The sequence below is a fragment of the Trachypithecus francoisi genome, unplaced genomic scaffold (assembly GCF_009764315.1).
Source record: "Trachypithecus francoisi isolate TF-2019V2 unplaced genomic scaffold, Tfra_2.0 Lachesis_group19, whole genome shotgun sequence".
NCBI lineage: Eukaryota > Metazoa > Chordata > Mammalia > Primates > Cercopithecidae > Trachypithecus > Trachypithecus francoisi.
This window is the reverse complement of record NW_022681464.1, coordinates 24837209-24862539: the sequence shown is the minus strand read 5'-3', so window position 1 is coordinate 24862539 and position 25331 is coordinate 24837209. Positions and strand designations below refer to the sequence as shown.

The window sequence follows — 25331 nt, the reverse complement described above, 5'->3', positions numbered from 1 at the left end:
TAGATTATCATCCAGGAATATTCATGAGCATCAGAACAAAGTGTGTGTGTGTGTGTGTGTGTGTGTGTATTAAGGTTCAAAGAAACAAAATCCTTCATATCACTATATGGTTTTTCACTAAAATGTGTAACATCCTTATCTTTACTTTTTCTTAAGCACACCCAGGTTATCTTATAGCCATGGAATATAAATTTGTTGAAGTTTGCTTTTTATTTTCTTACACTATGATGACTGTGCTTATAGACATTGTCTTTTAGAACCAAAAAACAAAGTTAACTTTTAAATACTGTGTTCTCCATAATTTTCTCTGCTTCAGACATTATTTTATTTTTAAAAAATTACGCCTCTGCATTTCTGTAATCTCTTCTCTTTCATCCTTAATCTGAGCAGCTCTTAACTGATCTCCACTTCTGATAATATCAGTACATTCTTTACGAGGAAAGTTCTCACACCATAGAATCTCTTGTGAAAATATAATAATTCTATAGTTGATATCATGTAAGAATTTGGCCTTATCTTAACATTCTTAATTTCCATATCAGCTTGTCTAATACTTAGAACTTAATAGACAAACCAACAGTTGCAGAATAAAAGAGTAAACATAAAGTATTCTTTGCAATCATAGAAAAAAATAGGGTATAATATCTGAGAACACATTGTTTGCATTTTGTTATAAAAAAAAGTCACAAGGACAAATAAATAAGCAAGAACATTTTCACTACTGCCGACTTGTGTTAATTACCATGGAATTTGATATGTATTTATTAATACATTCACCCATTCCTTCTAAATGAATGCAACAGATGCAGTAAAAAAAACCTATAGCATTGCTGTATCAGCTAGTTTGTGTTGAACATCCAGCATATGCAGATAAAAAGAGTGGAAACCTTCTTGGATTAGGCACGTAGTCGAAAGAATCGGCTATGTTATAAAAGCCCAAGGTCATTTACCTTTATTATTTATGGCAATTTGCCACAATTTATGGTAAATTTGTCATCAATATGATAAAATGAGTGTAGCTTCTACTTATATTTTTATCATCCTCTTTTAATATCTTCTGCATATTTTTATGATGTATACATTAATATAGTAGAACATGTGCATAAATACATATGACAGCAAATATTTAAAAACATTCATAAATATATATTTAAACATACTAACAAGTGGTTTACTGATAGAAATGTATATGTTCAAAAGAAGTTCCAGATCACTACTTTACTATATTTGGAAGACATTCTTTACAGAATCGATTCTAAAATTGACCTTGGTAAAAGATTGCAAACCACCTAAAAGACTTAAGTCATTGTTTGACCATTCCTTTATAAAATAGGATAAATTATTCGTTCTCCATTAAGAGAAGCTCAGAACAAACTTACTTTGAACCCAACTGTTGTAGGTGTGTTGAACCCTTTCAGCAAGCCCAAATCATAATGTATCTAAACCTGTACTTCTGAAAAAAACGGTGATCCTTGAGTATGCCACCATTTCCTCAGCAGAAATTAATAATATAGATCATCTTTGAAATCTTAGACTTTAATTTTAATTGTGATGTAATTTCATTTAAATTTATTGTGATATAATTAAGCCTTAAGCTTTGGCCATTCACTACCTCATAGCTTTGCATTATAGATGTCCTGGAGCCAAAATTGGGTCATCTCCAATAACATGAACAATAATAATGCAAACATTGTTTGAATTATGTTTTGTCTAGAAATAAACAGATTTCACCCCAAGGTTTCCTTAAAAACATATTCTATATTTATACTTTATCTGTAGAAAATGGCACTCACCTGCATCCACTGCAACAACTGAAATATTGTATTGGTTGTTTTTTACAAATTTGGATTCTCTATCGAGTACTTTTAAAGTTCTCAAGTCTCCAGTGTGTTCATTAATTTCAAACCAGTTATCTTCATCCCCTAACTTCTGATACCTAATTTTTAGAAATCAAATATAAATGGTCAAATCAAAGAAGGGACATGATCTTAAAATCTGTCATTTTGAAAATACAAGAAACATTCCTAACTTTAAAATCAATTTACATAACAATTAAAACTAAGGAGCTTTTTGAATAGTACATCACCTTAAGCCTTCACCATTGGCTGTTTCCGGGTCCAGTGCTTTGTATCCAAGGAGTTCTTGGCCAGCTGGGAAGCCATCTTGACTCTGAATAACTTTCACTGGAGGGTGGCATTCAGGGCCCTCATCACTGTCTATAATTTTAACGGTGACAGTTGTAGTGCACATTGTAGGAGTTTGTGAGTTCGCTGCTTTAGAGAATTGTGCCTCGTTAACTACACCAACTTTCAAAATAACTTGGCGATTGACTTCATAGTTCAATGGCTGTTAAATAAGCATACCTTAATAAGTCAATATATAACATTATATATAAGGCTTCTAATTTCAAATTTTTCTACAAAGGAATATCATTTTTACATTTAAAATGTAACCCAAAGTTAGGGCTAACACAGTTAAAGACTAATAATTAGCTTCCTAAAGTGACAAACATTGCCAAATGCAAAATTGTTGATTCTCGGATTCAACCCATTTTTCTTCTCATTTTTCTTTTGGAAGATCTTGCCTTCAGCCTTTTTGATTTTAAGTTTAAATATTAACAGAAATGCAAGATAAGTGTATGAAAAAAGTCAGATGATTTCATTGCTTATTATATGGGATAACAGTGACTACTAAATTGTCTTCAAACTAGTATAAAGAATAATTAGATAGAAATTTGGCTATAATACAGCAATTACTCTATGCCTGAGTCAAAAGATAGAATGATATTTAACAGCACCTTTTCAAAGCACATTAGATTTCAGGCTGTTTAGTTCCTGATGAAAGCGCTTGGTCCTTAATGTAATTGGCTGTGTCCCCACCCAAATCTCAACCAGATTTGTATCTCCCAGAATTCCCACCTGTTGTGGGAGGGACCCAGGGCAAGGTAGTTGAATCATGGGAGCCAGTCTTTCCTGTGCTATTCTCGTGATAGTGAATAAGTCTCACAAGAGCTGATGGGTTTATCAGGGGTTTCTGTTTTTGCTTCTGCCTCATTTTTCTCTTGCTGCTGCCATGTGAGAAGTGCCTTTTGCCTCCCACCATGATTCTGAGGCCTTCCCAGCCATGTGAAACTGTAAGTCCAATTAAACCTCTCTTTGTTCCCAGTTTCAGGTTTGTCTTTATCAGCCACATGAAAACAAACTAATACAGTCCTAAACTGAATAATTAGAAAGAATCCTAAAATAACGTTTAAAGGGTGAAAAAAAAAAAATCAAGGGGGAAAAAAACCTGCAACCAGGAAAGGAAAAGAAATAAAGAAAGAAAAAGTAGATGGTTCAATAATTAAAGAATATTTTCTAAAAATCTTATCAGGAGAACACAATGTCTGCCTGAACCTTCTGAGGACTTACATTGTCTCTAAGAAATTGATGAAGGAAGCTATGCAAGAAGTTAGTAAGAGCTATGGATAGATGGACTAAAAAAAAATAGGTCCAGTTAAAGTAATCATCCTAGAAACCAGTAATTGCAAGTAAATTTTTAAAATCCAAAGCAATGGCTACATGGAATACAGGAGGATTAATGGGAAAAGTTGCTGAATATTTAGTGCAATAGTCTGTCTTGCAGAATACATCATAGACAGGCAAAATAAAATATAATATGAACATGAAAGGAGTTGAATAGTTGAGGCTTGATTTCAAATGTGATTCTTCCATTTTCTTCTTTTGTGTGTTCTTATAAAATAGAAATTTGGACAAGTGAGTGTCTAAGACCCCTTCTAAAGCAAGTAACTGGTTCAGTATTCAATATTTCTCTGTCTTGGTTTTCTTCATATAAAGAACAATGAGTTTTGTACCCGAAGTGACTTTCTTCTACGAGAGAAAATTAGGGTAAGAGAATTAGAAAAAAAAGTTTATATAAACCAATATAAATCATTTGGCCTTGGATTGCAGTATTCTAGTCATATACACATAAGAATTATCTCTTAAAATCAGTGCATGAGTTAGGATAGTTTAAAGCATAGCCTGATTATTTTATTTGTTTACCTTGACAACACACAACACTCCTTCATTTGTGTTTGGATCTGTGCTAATTTTGAAGTTTCCATTTTCATTTCCTTGTAGGATTGTGTATACAGCCTTTGAGTGAGGAGTGTTTGGCAAATCCTGATCCTGTACCTTCATTCTTAAAATCTCCACGTCAATTCTGTTTTCTTCTACTTCTGTAACATACTGAAAGAATTGTCCCTTATTATTATCAATTTACAACTTTGACAATGTGGCTTTATATTCTAAAACATGTATTTAAAGAAAAAATAAAGCAATGTGAAAAGGCTGCCCTCAGTATATTGGGAAACATTTTACAAATTTAATGCGTAGCTTAGTTCTTTCCTCCTAAATTGCCTTTTCATATCTTTTCCATTCTTCAAAGGTTACCCCAAGTCTTACCTTCTGAACTTCTCTGAGATAATTTTCCTAATCATTCTAGAACTCAGATTTGTCTCTTCTCTGAACCTCTACAATATTTACAGTCTATCGTTTCCATTTTTACACAGTAAGCACTTAATAAATGTTTTACGTTAATATATTAAACACTCAGTACTTGTAGGTAATTATAACATATGTTGGCTTCTAATTTCTGGAAGAATTGCTTTCACATCAATCTTTCCAAATGTACTTTTGATTCACTTGCAAATCTTTAGCAGAAAAGTTTTCCCTTTTTTCAGACATTAAACAATAGCCCTCCACAAAAAATATCTTACAAAATCATAAGATATTAAAGACTGAAAGAAGTAGGAAATTGAATCTGTTAGAGGTAGAAGGCGAATTCATACAGAAGGATGACAGACACTGGAGTGTAATAAACCTAGATTTGAATCCTGGTTATTCCTTGTATATGGTTTATTAGTATGAGATCTTGACTTAACAGACTTTCTATTTCCTCATATGAAACATGGGTTAAAATACATCCTCATATATTGTAGGGACTCATATAATAAATTACATGAATATGTCTATCACTGTACTTGCAGGTTTTTCCTTCTCTGACTTCTGTTCTGAAATAGATTAATGAAAAAATGAAAGTTTCTTTATCAAAAGTTCAGAAAAGGAGAACCATTTCCTGAAACGATGGTCATAAAAATATAAATATATATATGTACACATGCACACACACACATATATTTTTATATATATCTTATTGTTTACTGCCTAAGGAGAAGTTTACTCATAGTACAGGAAGAGCTTGTTTGGAGTTATGAGCCAGCCTGTACTACTGTCTCCATAGGCTAGTTCCTTATTCATCTTAAGAAGCTGAAATGTAAAGGACACCAGAGAGAGAGAGCCCCTCCTCCTTCACCCTACATAAAAAATTTAATGCTAAGGAATCTGATAGCAGAGCTTAACGCCAAAAAAAAAAATAAATAAAATTGAACACATGAACACATCTAGGGCTAAGAAGCTCTTCGGTAGCCAAGAGCATGGTTATTTCGCTAGCATCCAGAAATAACTAGTACTTCAATTATTTGTACAGAGATCATGTTTTTCTCCCTATGTTATTTGTAAGTAGTAGTTCTTTAAATCAAACTGTGTGATCTCACAGAGCTACCAAATTCTAGATATGTTTTTGAAAAAGTAGATAAATCTAGATTAATGAATAGAGAACTATACTCACAGAAGTTTCTGTGAAAGATGGTGGATTGTCATTTTCATCCTCAAGTGAAATAGTAATTGTTCCTGTATTAAATAAACCGAAAGGCTGACCACCCATGTCTCGCACTTCCATGATTAACTGGTAAGTATCACATTTCTGGAAAAAAAAGAAAAAGTACATTAATGAACACTTTTATTTCCTATAACTTGCAATTCTCACAACCACTGTTTAGATATGATTATTGTACAAATATTCATGTGTGTGTGTGTGTCTCTGTGTGTGTGTGTGTATATATATATTTGAGATGGAGTCTCGCTCTGTCACCCAGGCTGGAGTGCAGTGGCATTCACTCCAATGATGGAGTGAATGCCACTGCACTGCTACCTCTGCCTCCCAGGTTCAAGTGATTCTCCTGCCTCAGCTTCCTGAGTAGCTGCGATTACAGGCGCCCGCCACCACACCCAGGTAATGTTTGTATTTTTCATAGAGACAGGGTTTTACTGTGTTGCCCAGGCTGGTCACGAATTCCTGAGCTTAGGCAATCTGCCTGCCTTGGCCTGCCAAAGTGCTGGTATTACAGGCGTGAGCCACTGTGCCTGGCCCAAATCTTCTTTTTTACATATAATTTTGTTTAAAAAGAACATAAATAAAAGTACAGAACAAGATATTGGCTGATTGGTACAATGGAAAGGTGATGTGTCTAATATAACATTTTAAAATTTAAAGCTGCTTTATTTACAATTGCCAAAACTTGAAAGCAACCAAGATGTCCTTCGGTAGGTAAATGGGTACATAAACTGGTACAACCAGACAATGAAATATTATTCAGTGCTAAAAAGAAAAGAGCTATCAAGACTTAAAAAGACATGAAAGAAATTTAAAAGCATATTACTAAATGAAAGAAGCCAATCTTAAAAGTCTACATACTATATTATTTCAACTGTATGACATTCTAAAAAAGGGCAAAAGTATAGAGACAGTAAAAATATCAGTGGTTGTCAGGAATTAAGAGGGAAGAAGCCATCAATAGGAGAAGTACTACAGAAGCACAATAATCCTCAATAGGAGGATTTTAGGGCAGTGAAGCCACTTTGGATAATACTATAATGACGGATGCATGCCGTTATACATTTGTTCAAACTCATAGAATATATAGCACCACGAGTGAACCACAATGTGAGAACTATGGACTTTAGGTAATAATGACGTGTCAACATAAATGTATCAGTTGTACCAAATATACCACTGTGGGGCAGGATGTTGATAGCAGGGAAGGCTACCTGTGGTTGGGGGGGATAGGGAGTATATGGGAACTGTCTGTGTTTTCTTTATTTTGAGACGGAGTCTCTCTCTGTCGCCCAGGCTGGAGTGCAGTGGTGCAATCTCAGCTCACTGCAAGCTCCGCCTCCCGGGTTCACGCCATTCTCCTGCCTCAGCCTCCCGAGTAACTGGAACTGCAGGCGCCCACCACCATGCCTGGCTAATTTTTTTGTGTGTTTCTAGTAGAGACAGAGTTTCACCGTGTTAGCCAGGATGGTCTCCATCTCCTGACCTCGTGATCCGCCCGCCTAGGCCTCCCAGAGTGCTGGGATTACAGGCGTGAGCCACCGCGCCTGGCCTCCGTCGGTACTTTCTACTAAATTATGCTGTGAACCCAAAGCTGCTACACCAAAGTTTATTAATTTAAAAAGTTAAGCATATTGGAGTCAGATAAAAATAGTTTTTTAAAAACAAAAATAAAATAAATGTAAAGCAATTTTATCATCAACAGATCAAATCAGATTACTGATTTCAAGAGAGACCCTGTCTAATATATGGTACTTTCCCAACATCTCTGTAAGGACAGAGGACATCTCCAGATAAGCCCTAACCGCAGCCTACAGAAGCATGCTGAGAAAGGAGGCCAGAGTGGCCATATTGCAACGTTCTTTCATTCTCGGTTTAAATGTAGTTTAATGACTGGAAAGTTAATGAATCATCATTACTTCTCTATCCAGAAAAGGTGTAGTTGTGGTGATGACACCGGTATCTGGATGTATGGAGAAATGCTTTGGATGGTCTGGGATTTGTTGTAAGATTTTATATTTCAGACGAGTATGGAGAGTGTCAGGTTCGTCGAGATCTGTGGCACTCACTTGTCCCACTGAAGTTCCTGTTTAGAAAAATCCAAAAGTGATGAAAATTTCCACTCATATAATTGAATCATAAACAAAATAAAATCAAGGCATTGCTGTAGCAAATTCTCCCCCAAACCACAAGTAGATTAGTTTTACTGTTAAGTTGAGGAATGTGAAACTGTTCTAAATGTCTCCAAGCCTCCCTTACTCGGGAACTTCAGTTAGGTGGCTCCTGTGAATAACGTGATTTGTATTCTACGTATATGAGAACAGTTCCCACACTACCTTTAGAAACACTAGTTCTGAAATTCTTTCTCTCCAAGTTCATGGGCTATTTTTAAATTTAACTTAATTTAATTTTAGATTTGGGGGTACACATGCAGGTTTGTTACAGGGGTATATTGTGCAATACTGAGGTTTGGGCTTCTAAGGATCCCATCACCCGCGTAGTGAATGTAGTACCGGATACGTAGTTTTTCAGCCCCTTCCCTCCTCCTTCCCTCCTACCTTTTGGAATCCCCATTGTTTATTGTTTCTATCTTTGTGTCTATGTGTACCCAATGTTCAACTCTCACTTATAAGTAAGAACATGTGGTATTTAACTTTCGATTTCTGTGTTAATTTGCTTAGGATAATGGTCTCCGGCTGCATCTCTGTTGATGCAAAAGACATAATTTTATTATTTTTTATGGCTGCATAGTATGCCATGGCCTTTGTGTACTACATTTTCTTTATCCAGTCCACCATTGAAGGGCACGTGGATTGATTTCGTGTGTTTGCTATTGTGAATGGTGCTGCAATAAACATACAAGTGCAAGTGTCTTTTGGTAGAATGATTTGTTTTCCTTTGGGTATATACTTAGTAATGGCATTGCTGGCTCAAATAATAGCTCTGTTTTTAGTTCTTTGAGCAATCTCCAAACTGCTTTCCACAGAGGATGAACTAATTTATATTCTCACCAATGGCGTGTAAGTGTTCATGGACCATTTTTGAATGGGACCTTCTCTGCATACCTTGTCTCTTTTATAACCCAACTTGATAATGTTAATTGGAGGAATACCACATCTTTTCACATAATAACAAATATTTTATCCTTTTATACTTTAATAAATGTGATACATTATTGATGTATACAAATGCTTATTAATATATGCAAGACAAAATCATACGCAGCAGTCTGTGTATCCTTTAGACAAGCTTCATAGTCCAGACATGAGAGTATTAGACACACTGCATTAGCATTGTGACACAGCAATATTATACACACATATGTACATGGAAACAGACTGGAGGAGGCCACAGGAAATAACAACTGCTCTTGCAACATTTGAAAATAAACTAGTCAGTCTTGTTACACCCCTTAGTAGTCTTGGGTCACAATCTTGGCTTCACATAGCATCAAATCAGTTTAATTTTTTTTTTCATTTTGCTGGGAAGATATGCCAAAAAAGGCAATGTTTATGTTTTATATACCAGATCACTATTTCCATGCCATGATATATTTCTGGTTCCTTGAAAATGTATTGAAACTTTATAAAGATTCAAATTATGTACAGTTTCAAAAATGCACCTGTGACACATATGTACTTGCTAAAAATACAAAATATCTTTATATTTAATATGAATGGCATTTGTCTGTTGCACATTGAGATCTGTTGTGTACTAATCTAACCAGTTAGTTACTTTATGTATCAATTAGCTACCTTCTAGATGTGGGTAGCAAGATGAGCACAAAAAGGTTTTCCTTTGAGAAGTATATGATCTCATAAAACTAGAACGTTTTATGTAGTATATCCTTGAAAGTCAAGCATTTAAAAATGTTCTACATAATTGTGTTTAAAATATTAATAAGGAATTCAAATGGAAGCAAAAATCTAGTGTTTTCCTAAAATTGCCATCATCCTAAACACTGGTTACAAAACTAGGCTAAAATGAAAGCTAATACCCAACAGTCGTTTAATAAAGAGAATTCAGGAAAACACTGATATTATAAGATTTTAATATAAACCGGTACTACACATACATAGCCTACGAAAGTCAAATCCTTCGAATTTCAAATGTCTGTTAAAAAATATTCCTTGACACCATAAAATAGACATTCCTGTATGTTTGGTTACATCACTTTTTTTGGACTATTTTTCTTGCTTAGAAGGAAAAGTTGAATTTTTCCTATGTTTAGGCTTCTACATATCCTTAAATGACAATTTTTAAAAAACTACTGAATGAATGAATTAATGAAAAAATAACATCCTATTTTGTTGGAAGAAAAAATGATCCCTGGTCCACGTGTAAATCCCCTGTAATATCCTCTATGAATTTCTGGGTATAGTCCCTTTTATACCGAACAACGACTTTTCCCAGTGGCAAAACTGAGCAACATTTCCTTCACTGCAGACTTTCTAAGCATGCATTGGTAAACCAAACACCAACTTCAGCAACAACCCCACCCTAGAGAGAATTGAGTCAAATAAATGCTGCCAGAATTATAAAATCATGATATAAAAGAGAAAATGTATAATATTTTATCTTATGCATCTGCTTAAATTTAAGAAAGTTTGCTCAGAGTCATTTACGGCCCTTAATACGAATGTCATATAACAACAATTCCTAATGGGAAAAAGTATGTGTAATCAGAAATACCAGAAAAAGCATAAAATGCAATGATAAAAGGTAAACATCTTTAATTATAATACTTATGAAATGTCAAATAATCTTCTTATCATGCTACTATAAAATGTGAACTTACCAGATCGGCAATTTTCAGGCACAGTAAAGATAGTCATTTTGTGTTCAAAATATGGGGCGTTATCATTATCATCTTCAATTTTGATGATCAAGGGGAGTGGATATTCTGGTGCATAGCCATCTGCGGTTGTTGCATAGCCATATAACTGAAAGAAGGGCAAATATCATCAATGTTTTCTCAAATGACAAATTATGCACAAAAGTAAGCCTAGCAGTGGGGGAAAATGCAACATTAAAAAAAAAAAATCATTCCCAAAGACCCGTAACTAAGAAATGATGCAATGGAGAGATAACCCACAGATGCAGTCTCCGCCTGACATGTGGTTTCAATTCCCTCTCGGTGTTATTGTTCATTATTCTCCCACTCTAAGCACCATGCACTCCAGATGTTCTCTGAATTAACTGTAGGCTGTTTTACTTGTTAGAATGCACGTAGATTTCCCCCAGTTATGTTATTAACATGTGTTTTTAAAGTTTATAAAAAAACAATTCTATTTATGTATAGGTTTACATATACACACAAATAAATGGACATCACAACTATTTCAGGATAATTCAATTATAAATTATTTACCTATATTTTCTCATTTTTCTATTGTTTAAGTGTGTATTTTTTCACAATAAAAATGTTAATAAAAGCATATACATATCAGAAATTCCATTTCAAAATGAACGCCTTGTCCGCAACAGCCAGTATGTATTTAATGTCCTTTCCCTCTAAACTCCAAATTATTCCTACACCCCCCCTTATGTGGTTTGTGCATAGTAAGTGTTCAGTAAATAGTTGATGAATGGATTTTCATCACTCATGGGACCAACTAAACCTACCCAAAGTGAATTCTGCATTAACTCAGTTTTTTACCACAACTAGCTCTTCTGATTTTCCCTACTGTAACCATTTCTAAATGAAGTAGGATTAAAATTCCAGGCACTAAACTCCTCCCTCTCTCTCATAAACCTTAGTAGTCAGTTGCCAAGTTCTAGAGATTATGGCATTTTTGTGTTTCTCATGCATGTTCTCTTTTCTATTCCCATTGCCATCATTTTCATGTGACTCCAAATGCATTCTACATGTTGACCCACCAACTTTGATGCAGTTGTTCTGACATTCCCTGTTCCAATCGATGTAACCTCAGAAGTCAGATTTTATTGAGTTTTACGATTTTAACCACGATACTCACTAATCACACTCTTCAGTGATTTACCCACTAATTGCTAAAGTAACCACAAAATCCTCATTATTGTGTTAAAAGGCAACATTTCATGTTCACTGTTCATTCTAACCTGGAAAGGAAAGAATTTACACTTCAAACTCTGGAATGGAATGTATTAAAAAAAACCATTCATGTTCTCTCTGCCCTCCTAATCACTTTTCTCCAAGTAACTTCCAGGTGGTATTTTTCAGTAATAAAACTTATATTATAGCTTTCATCAGTCTGATTTCTATATCTTATTTATCAATAAATTCTAAATTTAGGAGCGGAATACAGTAGTATATCATTACCACTTCACCATACCACCACCACCGTCATCATCACCACTACCATCATCATCACCACCACCACAACTACCACCATCATCACCACCACCATCAGCAGCACCATCATCACCACCACCACTACCATCACCACCACCACCATTATTACCATTATCATCACCATCACCACCAACATCATCACCACTACCACTATTACCATCATCACCACCACCACTACCGTCACCCCCACCACCATCATCATCATCACCAACACCACCACTATCATTATCATCACCACCACTACCACCACCACCATCATCACCACCACCACCATCACCACCACCACCACTACCATCACCACCACTACCACTACCATCATCATCACCACCACTACCACCACTACCACCATTATCACCACCACTACCACCACCACCACCATCATCACCACTACCATCATCACCACCACTAACACCACTATCACCATCATCACCACCACCATCAGCAGCACCATCATCACCACCACCACCACCACCATTGTCATCACCACCACCACCACTACCACCATCATCACCACCACTACCACCATTATCACCACCACCAGCAGCAGCAACACCATCATCATCACCACACTATCATCACCATCACCACCATTATCATCACCGTCACCACCACCATCATCATCACCACTACCACTGTTACCATCACCACTACTACCACCACCACCACCATCATCATCATCAGCACCATCATCATCACCACACTACCATCACCACCATTATCATCATCATCACCACTACCACTACCACCACCATCACCACCACCACTGTCATCACCATTGCCACTATCACCACCACCACTATCATCAACACCACTACCACAATCACATCATCGTTATCATCATTACTGCCAGCACATCCAGGTGTCAACACTACTCACCCTTCCTAACAATCCTTCCCTTTCTCTTCATATAGATGATGTGGATTTTTATGCCTTAAAATGCTGTCATTTTGATATTTTGGCTGGATACAACTATAAAATGGTTTTATATCTCTATTAGATGACAATTGCTCTCAATTGAAGACTGAGACTTACTGATATGTGTATCCTGGAAGTACCTGACACAGTAACACAGTGCCTTGCCTTGGGTAAGCCTTCAATAAATAGCTTTTTGCATTCAATTCTACTCATCTTTCCTTTTAGGAAGACGAACTACCCTTAAGTTATCCTTCTGTAAAAATCGTCATAAAGATTCTATTGCATCTCTTGTAATGAATTCTTCTACCTCATTACAATGGCATTAACAAGTCTCCTTATCCAATATACTAAGTCCACACTGCTATAATTTATACTAATTTGTCTCAGTTTTTCTCTTCAATAGAAATGAAGATCATCTGCTTCCCACCATATGCTCGTTTGTAATTTGAAATAATATTTTTGTTATTTGACTACAAGTAAATATTATTTCACATTCCACTGATTCAGAGTTGATGATTTTGTTACAGGTAGTATCCTGGTTTTGTTTTGTTTTACTAATAATGAACAAAGTATCTCCAAAATGAATCAAAATTGGAATCATCATTAGCTTAACATTAAAACAGAGCCTAACTCTCTTGGAGATTTGACTTACGTTCATATGATAGAGTAACTCATTATAAGTATGTTATTTAGTCAACAAAGCAACAATTTCAAAAAAAAAAGGTAATGGTTTCATTACTCTTTCCATCATTCTGTATTAAAAGCAATAATAATATACTTAAATGTTATAATAACAAATAATTTAGAATATTTTTAGTTGTATTTTTAGCTAGGTTATAAGAGTGTTATTTAGTGTCTTGTGCGTGTTATTATAATATAATTTCCTTCTTTGAATTATTCTATAGCTTGAAGAATCTCATCTATTTTAGCCCTTTTACACTATATATTGCTGAAATTGCTGTCGTCTTTGGAAAAATACAAACAGCTGCCGACAAGAATAGGGACTTGAGTTTGGCCTTACAGTGGCAGGCATTCAGTAGATGGGGCAGAGAAAGGAGAGAGCAGTAACACCAAAGCTGAGTGGGTACAGAACGTGAATTAACAACCCATATATGAAGAGAATGAATCGACTTATGTGTCCAGAAGAGAAAATAAACATTACAAGAGGCCAGGTGCAGTGGCTCACACCTGTAATCCCAGCACTTTGGGAGGCCGAGGTGGGTGAATCACTTGAGGCCAGGAGTTTCAGACCAGCCTGGGCAACATGGTGAAATCCTATCTCTACTAAAAATACAAAGATTAGCAGGCGTAGTGGTGGGTGCCTGTAATCCCAGCTACTTGAGAGGTTGAGGCAGGAGAATTGCCTGAACTCAGGAGGCAGAGGTTGCAGTGAGCAGAGATGGAACTACTGCACTCCAGCCTGAGAGACAGAGTGACACCCTGTCTCAAAAAAAAAAAAAAAAAAAAAAACGAAAAAAACAAGGTGGTAAAAGATACTAATATTCTGGTTGAATAGGTGAGAAAGGACCAGACTGAAACTAACTTTTCCAAAGGTACAGATTATCCCCAACACTCAAGAGAGAAAGGAAGTTTGAAGTTGCTTTCACAGTATCACCTGGAATTGTTGAAGAATGTTCCCTTCTTATGTAACTATTCTTTGAATATATATTGAATTAGACCTATGGCTACTACTCCCAAATCTATGAAATCAGGTTATTTCAAATAAAAATAATCTGTTATTGATATTTAACGTGCATATGGCTTATATAAAGAATTAGGAAATTCCATGAAAATTCCCAGGTTTAAGGACAAAATTCTAGAGCATGTGTATTGTTGAATCTACCATTAGAACATCTTCAACAACTTTTACAGTTTACATAGTGGTATCACTAATATTATGGCATTTAATGATCAGAACACTACTGAGGTTGGGAAGACAGCTATTAGCAGCCCATAAACAAAGAAGAAAGCAAACTCAAGGAGGTTGTGATTTGTTTGAGGCTACAAGGAAAAGAGCAGATACGTAGGATCTACTAATTCCTAGAAAAATACATTATTCAATATTTTAAAAATTAAGTGAATCGAGCATTGATAGAAAACTATTATTAAAGTATATTACATTAAAAACATATTATCTTAATCTTAACCTCTGCATTGAGGAGGAAGTCTTCTGTTCTATCCTGCTTCAAGTGGTTTTGTAACTTGCATCATGTTTACATCTTGTTGCTATACCTCACTTAAGAAATTTCACTAATTTGCAAGTGGTGCTTCTTAATGCCAATTCAAACTTAACTGTGTTAATGGGAACTACAGAAACATGGGCAATTCTGAGGGAAAATTATTTAAAAGTTTAACTTTGAGGATAAATTTCAACTTATTTTATTCATTTGTATTTCTTAAATGTTACAAATAGCAAAGCAACTTATTTTTAATTATAAACTGTTCTCTCCTTTTCCCTTTGGCAATGATCACAGTAAGAAGCAAAGATAGAAAGCAGGTTGGCAGAGAGAACCCTATCAAACAATTCCTCAGCAAAACTGAAAATGAAGTGGATATTGCAACATACAGGCACCTTTTTATTTCTCCTCAAGAGTGACTTCTAGTGTTAGATCTTTTCTCTAGTAAAGAAATTGTAAAAACAGCAGCAAACTTACTTTCTATCAATCATTTATTTGTTTATGAGTAGAAAGATCAAAGTGATTGCAATGGTGCTCAGCTTACTTCCCCTGTAAGAACTTGCATATACTATTTTTTAAAGTAAAAGTGTGCTATATTACTAGAAGTAAAATATGTTTATTCTAGAGAATTTGGAAGGGAACATAAAATTATAAAGAAAATATGCCACTATAATCCCATCATGATTTTTTTATTTAATTATGAAACATCTAAAGTGGAAAATTTATATAGTTTCAAATTTTTCACTACCTTATAGAGTGCTTTGGAGGATATCCTTAGGATAGAATCTAATCTCCTTAGGATGAATTATAAGATCTTTCCCTCTCTATTTTTTACTTACATCCCTAGCTTCATATTTCACACTCTTCCTTAGCTTCAAACTACACTTCAGCCACGGTTTGTCGTTGTTGTTGTCGACTTCTTTTTAACAAGTAAATATTTCCATTTCTGATGCATCTTCCTGGAACATTCATCTACCACTTCCCCTCCCCACAGTTGTTAACTTCTTTCACAGCTGCCTTGAGGTGGCCACCAACTCTTTCTCATTCTCCAGATGTCTGCTAAGATATTATTCTCTGAACTGCCCAAGTACGAAATAAGTTTCATTCTTACATACTCCTTTAGCAAAGAACTTTACTATACTCTTTTATAATTCAAGACAATAAATGCTTAATCAATTTGATTCACCACCATTCCAAAAACCTACTATGAATTTCTTATTTCGTCAGATGTGACATCATACCGCCAAAGAGTTATATAAAATTAACAGAAACAAAAGGATTACATTATCAGAAGAGTTAGAATTGTCTTGTCTTTGGGTAGGATAAGATAGAATCAAATGAATTGATAAACTTGTTCTGGGTTACTAAGGAAGTAAAATGGTACTAAGGGATCTCATTGCTGAAGAACAGTGAGTGAAAGGAATGGAAAAAAAAAAGCTATGTAAGGGGCTAAGGCAGTGGATCCAACACTTACACATTTAGAATCACCTTGGATGACTGGGTCTCATCCCAGAACAATTGAATCAGAATACCTGGGCATAAGTCCAAGCATCAGTATTTTTTTTTCAAGTTCTCACATGACTTATAATGTACAACCATGGTTGAGAGTAATTGAACTATTTTATTATAGATAACTTTAAATTCAGTAAAATTCTTTGTTATTTATCCAGGATTATAGACCAAAATACATTCTTTAAAATTCTATCATTATATTTTCTATACCTCCCCCCCACTTCCCTTATTATATCCACCGTTTTTCCTCATCAATGGTAAATAGAAATTTAAAGTTTATATTACATATTAATATCTGGAATAGTAAATCAAATAATTGATTCTTATGTGAACAAGCATAGTTGAAAATATTAGTAAGTCAGTAATAAAGATATAATTCTGAGTAAATATTTCAGTAATCCTACCGCAAACTGTTCATATTTCTCACGGTCAATGCTCCTTGTACAAAAGATATCTCCAGTGTCTTTCTCTATGTAAAACAAATTGAAGGGTTCTTTGTCCACGCCTGGTCCACTTATGGAATAAAAGATGGTGTAATTCTGTGCAGCATCAGATTGGATCTGCAGTAATAATTTAGGCATAGAACAAATATGTCATCATGAATATTTTCAACCTATTGAATATTTTCAAACCTCTTGTGATGGTTTATTTTTTACCACTAGCCCTCTTTCCTACTCTCCTGTTCTTTCTTTCTTCTGCTTGAGTGCCCATTATCTGCCATGTTTTCCAAATTTTTATCTGCATTTTGCATTGTGCAAAGCCAGAAATTCTGTCACTTATTTGATCTCAACATTTTGTCATTTGTATATCTATAACATTTGTAGAGTGATATACCTTTTCAATTGTTATTTACTTATTCTTATCTTCATTTAAATAATAGTAACAGTTTCAGTGATTTTGAATTCTTTGTAATTGAAAATTATGTGATTAATAAAGCTAGAAGTAATGCAACTTTTCTTCCACAATTAATTCCTCAAGAATTAGAAAATTTTGACTGGGCACAGTGGCTCACACCTGTAATCCCAGCCCTTTGGGAGGCCTAGGCAGGTGAACCACCTGAGATCAGGAGTTTGAGACCGAACTGGCGAACATGGCAAAACCCTGTCTCTACTAAAAATACAAAAATTAGCCGGGCATGGTGGTGGGTGTCTGTAATCCCAGCTACTCGGGAGGCTGAGGCAGAAGAATCACTTGAACCCAGGAGGCGGAGGATGGAGTGAGCTGAGTTCATGCCACTATATTTCAAAATTTCAAAACTGTTCTATGTTTGCATTCCAGCTATGTGGCAGTGAGGCAATCTTACTTGGTAAGCAGAAATACAGGCCATTTTTATAAAAGATGAGTGCTAGTTTAAGCAAGAGTTGAACTATGCAAAACATGTAGGTGTGCCTTCTGTACATTAGTGTTAACAAGTCTACCATAGTATTTCGGTGAATTTAGACACAGACCTAAGAGCATCAGAAACTCCAAATATAAAACTTGCTTCTAAATTTCTAAATATGATACATGTAAGAAAGTAATAAGATATGCTACATCACTTCTATGGGACCCTAATTCTGGTGAATAGATGATCATTACTTGTACCATTAAAGCTCTGATTCCATATGATGTGCAATTCAAATGAAAAGTTTAAGAACCCAAAATTTGGACACGTATAAAATCAAATAAAGTGAAATGCACCTGCTGAACGTGTTGTGGAAATGGACCCAATGAGTTCTCCATCAATGAAGCTGGAATAGGAGCCCATCGTCTCTTGCTGCGCTTGAGGGCTGTGTCTTTGGTATGTCTCTTCTTAGGAGCCTACATTTGACAAGAAACAAAGAAATGTAGCATTGCTTATCATTTTTGGAACTGTGATTTTTTACACATACATCAACAAACAGATGCAAGGGTTTTACATTACAATACCATGGCTAATCAGCAAAGGATTTCTATTGATAAGACACACACACACCTCAGACTGCATTACGTTCCCCTGTTCTACCTATTTCTCTATTTACTCAGTTAACCACCAGGAAATGTATAGGACATTTGGAAAGACGCCACTTTGAAAAGTTATAAACCCCCCTAAAATAGATAATTCATTAATAAATATTTAACAATCAACTTTATTCCACTAGGAGTGGTACAACCAAAATCTGTTAAAACCCTCACTCTACAATACAGTCATTTATACATCTATATAGACACAGGTGAGCATTTGCTCAAGTATAGTTGATTTTATATAATGTGGGGATTTTACAATGTGGATACAAAATAACATTTTTTAAGTCTTAAACATATTAAGAGGAGTTCATGTAATCAAAAAGAATTTAGTTGGGAAGTCCTCTCATAAATAGAATCATTCATGGTTTTATAAGACGAAATTTATTGTGGTGAATTTGCTGAAAATGAGATGTGAATTCCAGCAACTTTCTCCTTACTGCTTTCTGAACTGATCTCTACCACTCACTGCAAGAAAATGAGCCTAGAGTCAAACATTCAAACCAGTCTTGTGGATTGGCCACACCTCCACTCTCTGAAGAGAGGGGCTCCCCTATAGAATTTTCTAGTAATTTGGGAGTAAGCTTTAGACAATCTCTTCTCCTCTTTAAAGAGAGACTCAACCCTGCAATCAGTGGGAAGAGAGCCGCACAGGGTGGAGCCCACATTTCCAGCCTGAGTCACATTTCGCTGAGTTTTAGACCCGCCCTTGTCTTGTCCTTGCTCCTCAGGTTGGTTTGTTCTTATTGCCAAACTAGAAATCACTATTAGAAAACTTTGATATTCTTACTTTGCTCCCCGTCTACAGAGTCATTCATCTTTATAAAAGTTTGTAAATAGCTCTGCCACTCCTTAAAATTCTAGCCTTTATTTACACTAATTGTAAGTGGAAAAGACAAACTTGTCATTCAATAGCATGGATTTTAACGTGAAAGGAGTATATAACACAAAGGACTCCCGTAAGCAGATTACTGTGCTAGGCTCCTTAAGCCCTTGCCTTATACCTTGTTTTCTCTTGCTGACAGTACAACTTTTATCTCTTGTTGTTCTTGTCTCTCACCATCTGAAAGGAAAATGGAAAAACTTTTCCTTTCAGAAGACAAAATGAGGTCATGTGTTGTGTAAATTGAGCCATCTTCTAGAATTCTGAAGGCAGGGTCACTGGACAGGATTAGGCTGGGCGACTTGAGACACTCCTCCAGATTCACTGCAGGGAAGAAATGTCACAGCAGTTTGTCAGATGAAACAGGAGTGGAACAAGTTTTACAGGAATGACAGCTGTGAGTTAGTGCATGAGAAGCAGAAAAAGGGAGGTTACATTTGGAACGTGCTTAGCACCTACTATTCTAAAACGTGGGGGTCGTAAAAATTAAATAATTAAATTAATGGAATCACATTTTCCACTACCTTCATCATACATTAATTTAAGAAATAAAATATTTTCCCAGTGTCACAGATTTTATTCTCTTTCCTTTGAACTCTTGATTATCGTGTGTGTGTGTGTATAAATTTATATATGTACAAACTTGAATTTTTTATGTCATAAGTGGTATAACTGTATGATGTCAGTAGATTTTGAACTTTTTGCAATAGTTTGATAGTTAAAACTATCTTGCCAAAAATAAGAAAGCTATGTGACTCATACCTGTAATCCCAGCACTTTGGGAGGCCGAGGTAGGAGGATCATGAGGTCAGGAGTTCTAGACCAGCCTGGCCAATATGGTGAAACTCCATCTCTACTAAAAATACAAAAATTAGCCAAGCATGGCAGCATGCACCTGTAATTCCAGCTACTCAGGAGGCTGAGTCAGGAGAATTGCTTGAACCTGAGAGGTGAAGTTTGCAGTGAGCAGAGATAGCACCACTGCACTTCAGCCTGGGCAACAGAGCAAGACTTTGTCTCAAAATAAATAAATAAATAAGAAGAAAACTAGTCTATTCTTAAGTAATATTTCTCAGTAATATCGCAAGTAATCTTTCTGTAATACCTTTCGAGGTTTAGTAAACCCAATGCATTGTAGTTATTATCAAATTACCTCCTTTACAGATTCATATTTAACACATTTAACGTATTTACTATGTGTCTTTAGAGTGTGGACTGTTTATTAATTTAAAAACTTAAAGCACTGGGCAAAACAACATCTGGCTTGGAAAGGATACCATTTCTGTATTCAGTGTGTAATTTTTTACATGTGAACTCAAAGCCAGTGAAAAATCTTGATGAAAAAATCTTTACCTTTGGACTCAGAGCAACCAACTTATACTTCAGAGATGGCTATGGTACTAAGACCCACCAAAACTTTATTTGATTTTCACAAGCTATTCTGTGAAATATGTCACATTTATTCTTGGTGGATACTTGTTCATTGTAATCAACCTCAAGTACAAATTTTATTGGGGGCATTTAGATTTTGAGACATCCATTTCATGTCTAATCAATTAAAGAATCTTGGCTTTGAAATTTTGGCAGCAGATTAGTTTATACAAATTAGAATATGCTCCTGGTTTTGGTGCCTTGCTTTGTTTGATGTAATCCAAGATAATTCAGCCTTCTGATGTTTGCCAATTTTTTTGGCAAGAGAAGTATACAACTAACTTAGATATTTTAATTATTCCTAACCATTATCAAAAAACAAGTAGCCTATCTTTTATTGTACATCCAATGTTAACGTCAAGTAGCTACTATGTGGCTTTTGACCCAAACTTTACAAGAGCAGTCTGAAGCTAAATGTGGCAAGTTACAACTACGAAATTGTTAATAGAGTTTCTCACCTTTGCCTACAAGTGTTTCAGCCTGCAGATGAGAAGGAACTCGAAGATAAATTTTCTGACAAGCATCACAAAGTAATATAAAAACCTCAAAAAAAAAAAAAGAAAAAATATCAGGAATTAAATTTGATCACAAATTTTCACATTATAACTTTTTCTTATTGATAAAAATATTGTCAGTTTTGGAAACAAACTGATCATTTAATTCTTTAAATTTTTAATACTCACTGTAAAGGGAACCAGCAAAGAGAATAGCTTTAGGAATAACACTGTCATTTATTTATCAGTGAAAAAATTAAGTGAATAGTAGTTCTTAGAACCTAAATCATATTGTGTCAGTGCAAGAAAATATTTCACAAACCATTGACTTTATATAGCAGTTTTACATCTCTAAGACCACTCATAAATGCCATTCTGATTTTTAGCATGAAGAAAATACTTAACTCTGAAATGCATAATTGCATATATGTCCTAATTCCCTAATCATCATTTTTACTATTTGAAGTTATAGTTGATGAAGTCTAGAAAATAGTTAAGGGCTTTTTTAACCTCACAAAAAAAGATGCTCCCCAGAAATCATTGTTCTCAAATCAATTTTCAGACTGACTTGGCCAAAACTGTAAATGATCTCAAATTACATGACTAATCTAAAAAGAACATATGTCAAAATATGGAGAGTATCCTTCAAATGGGTAAAGATTTTTAGTTAAATTCAAGACCCAGCTATGGTTTTTTAAAAACTGGGTAGTTCAAAGACATAGATACTATCTGAAAAACAAAAGAAAAGAAGAAAAGCTATCATTTCAAAAATGTCTATAGGTTCAAAATATATTTTGCTTCTTTTTCTCTGCATTTTCTGTTTGTTTCTTTTTATCAAAATAACTGCTTTATTATTATTTAAATATAAGATAGAATAGAGCTAGATTTTCCGGACACACGTAGGTTAATTTTATGATCAGCTTTCAACTTTTCTCTGAATTCTAGAATTACGGGACCTATTATTTGTGAGGAGGAAGGAGAATGGATCAACATCCATATTAAGGATGTGCACTTCTTGTCCAGCTCAACTCAAGTCTATCAGACATAGTGTAGCAGTCGAAATAGTTTGTAATTTTACAAATTTATGTTAGGCAGAAATCTGGAATTAAAAGGCCACATTTTTATTTAGTTCTAATTTTAAAACCACTTTTTAAAACATGAGACATTCGTATTTATTTAACTTTTTAAATATGTTCGTCCCTAATGCCAAGGAATATACTAAATTACACTGAAAGAACTTTCTAAGCATAGACCATACTGTTAATAGTTGTCTAAGTATAGGATGTGGAAAGAGCATTTTGTAATTAGGACATACATACACACAAACACATACATATGTATACATATATATGCATATACCTGTACATATACCTATACCTATATATGTATGTGTATGTGTGTATATATACACACAGTCATATATTGCTTACATTGTAAGAAATGCAACTTTAAGTGACTTCATCATTGTGCAGACATCACAGAGTGTACTTACATACACTTAGAGGATATAGTCCGCTAAACACCTAGGTTATACCTACATGGTATACACCATGGTGCATATATGTATGTCCCATGGTATGCACCATGGTACAGCCTAGGTGTATAGTATATAGTATAGCTTATTGTTCCTAAGCTACAAACCTGTACAGCATGTTCCTCTACTGAATACTGTAGGCAATTGTAAGTATTTGTGTTACTAAACATTTTTAGACATAGAAAAAGTACATTAACATACAATATAAAAGATAAAAAATGGTTCACCTATATAGACTAGCTCCATTATAATCTATGAGACCACTCATATATGTAGTCCATCATTGACTGAAGCATTGTTATGCAGAGCATGACTGTATATATGTGTGTGTATATAGAGAGAGTGGTGCACATATATATATATAGATATATGAGACATTCTTATATATTATATCCATACTTCCACTCCCACCCCCATCTTCTTTCCTTCTTGTCCTAGGATTCCATGTTGATGGTCCTCCCTCTGCAGGCAGAGCCACTGAAGGTTTCCATTCATTAAATACTATTCCCATCTTCAGGTTAAATCACTGACTAAGTGGCTTAGTGACACCCTTTTAGTCCGTTTCAGGGTCAGAAATAAGCAAACTGGAGATGAATTTACTGAGAGATATTAGACAGTACAGGGATCAGAAACAAGAGAAATGTGGGTAGAATCCTTTGGAAAAGTTTTACCACATTTAACCAAACTTGTACTAACTCAAGATGGTATCTGAGTTATCTTCTCCCTAAGCAGTTACAAGATCAGAAGGTGACCATCAACCCTGCATTGTATATTATTTACATGGAGAACATGTTTGTCCCCATACCTGCCATTTCTAAAAACATAATTTGAAACTAAAATATTTTGCTAAAATGAAGAAAAGGAAATTCGCACCTCAGAAATGATGGCTGGATGTGTGAAATAAGCCCCCTCTCTTCCCTCACCACCAAAGAAAAAATAGCACCTTACACAGTTACAAAGCTATTAAAAACCCAAGTGGAAGCCAAGTTAAGGGTATTTTCAATGACAGTCACATTTCTGTTATTTTTCTTAAACTATTCTTTGCTTAAACTGCTTCATGAGTAAAATTCAAAAAGTCTTGGATAATTTGCATGTTCACCCAGAATCCTTTCTCCGTTTTTTGCAGCTCAGTAGTACTCAGCATGTTAAATAACATGAGTTTATGTAATCACTGGTAGCAAAAGTAAACCTCAGAAACTTCAGGGCCAAATACCTAAGGAGTGAATTCGTTTCTCTACTCCTTAGAAAAACACCACAGCAGAATGGAAGAGGGATTTCCTTGAAAAATTTTAACACTCTGGCAGTAGGTGCTTGAGAAATAAGCTGAACACTTTCCATCCTGGATCCCAAGTCTCTCAACTCTTCCCTGAATCTTCCTCAGATCTGTTTTTCTTTACCCCAGTCTCTCTTCTCTGCCTCCCATCTGCACTCCTAGTCTCTTTCAAGCCCGAACTGCAGAGAGGAAGCAGGTAGTAACATGCCTGAATTCCCTAATCCTTTGGTTGTTACTCACCAGGAGAGAGAAAAGGAGCTGCTTACAGAAGATGCTCCCTGGGGCAGCGGAGGCTACAGCCATCAGAAGCAGTCCCAATGGCCAGGGACGGTGGCCAGATAACAGGGCAGCCTGGGATGCACAGGGCGGCTAAGAAGACGCTGGCACTTGCACAGGGTATTCTGCTGCCACCCTGATGCAGCTGAGCTTGGTTTGGAAGACAGTCAGGAGGCAAGTGATAAACAGGAGGAGGAGCAACGGGAGAATTTCTTTCCCCCTATTCCCTGGCCAGTCTGCTTCCTTCCAGTTCAGTTATGTCTAAATGCAAAGAGGCTTTCCTACCAGTGAGGAGGGTGAGGTACAAAACACCCCAAAACCCAGTGAGTAGCTCCTCCTCACAGCAGCTTTCAAAATTTATCTTGCCACTTAACACATAGGCAGAAGGAGGAGGGAACACCCTATCATCCTCAGCCCTCCTCCCTTTCCCCCAGGTTGATGCTGTGAAGTCCTCCCCAGTTATTACCCACTCCCACAGCCTCCCGTCCTTCTTGGCCTTATTAACCTGTCTTGCCCCAGGGTACAAACATAAATCATGCACAAACGCCATGCAAGTAAGTGATGCCTCCTCAACTACCATTGGCAAATCAGAGGACCTAAGCGTGTGTAATCAGACTCATCAGAAGTTATCTCCCATCTAAGCATTTAGGTGTCGTCGGTCCTGTGGAACAGTGCAGTTCTGCTAGAGAGCTGGCATTCCAGTTTAAAGCAGCAACCTCATAAAGGCATCGTATCTACTTCCTGTTATTGACTATTCACTGTGGTTGGCCCTCTAGATGTCACAAGGAACTTATCAGAGTGTAA

At 35.7% G+C, this 25331-nt stretch overlaps 1 protein-coding gene across 2 annotated transcripts in view; it reads right to left on the bottom strand.

The window, feature by feature from the left end:
- Positions 1–24952, bottom strand: part of DSC1 (desmocollin 1) — a 35189-nt gene extending 10237 nt beyond the window's left edge. For both annotated transcript variants that reach the window (XM_033178066.1, XM_033178065.1), the window contains exons 1-11: positions 24492–24952; positions 21409–21493; positions 19641–19843; positions 18334–18453; positions 17058–17213; positions 10514–10658; positions 7635–7801; positions 5671–5805; positions 4044–4229; positions 2087–2346; positions 1794–1936 (exon numbers count right to left, since the gene is read on the bottom strand). In XM_033178066.1, coding sequence (XP_033033957.1) covers positions 1794–1936; positions 2087–2346; positions 4044–4229; positions 5671–5805; positions 7635–7801; positions 10514–10658; positions 17058–17213; positions 18334–18453; positions 19641–19843; positions 21409–21493; positions 24492–24554 — 1663 coding nt within the window. In that variant the 5' untranslated portion in view covers positions 24555–24952. The remainder of the gene's footprint in view (positions 1–1793; positions 1937–2086; positions 2347–4043; positions 4230–5670; positions 5806–7634; positions 7802–10513; positions 10659–17057; positions 17214–18333; positions 18454–19640; positions 19844–21408; positions 21494–24491) is intronic.
- Positions 24953–25331: the final 379 nt, after the last annotated feature.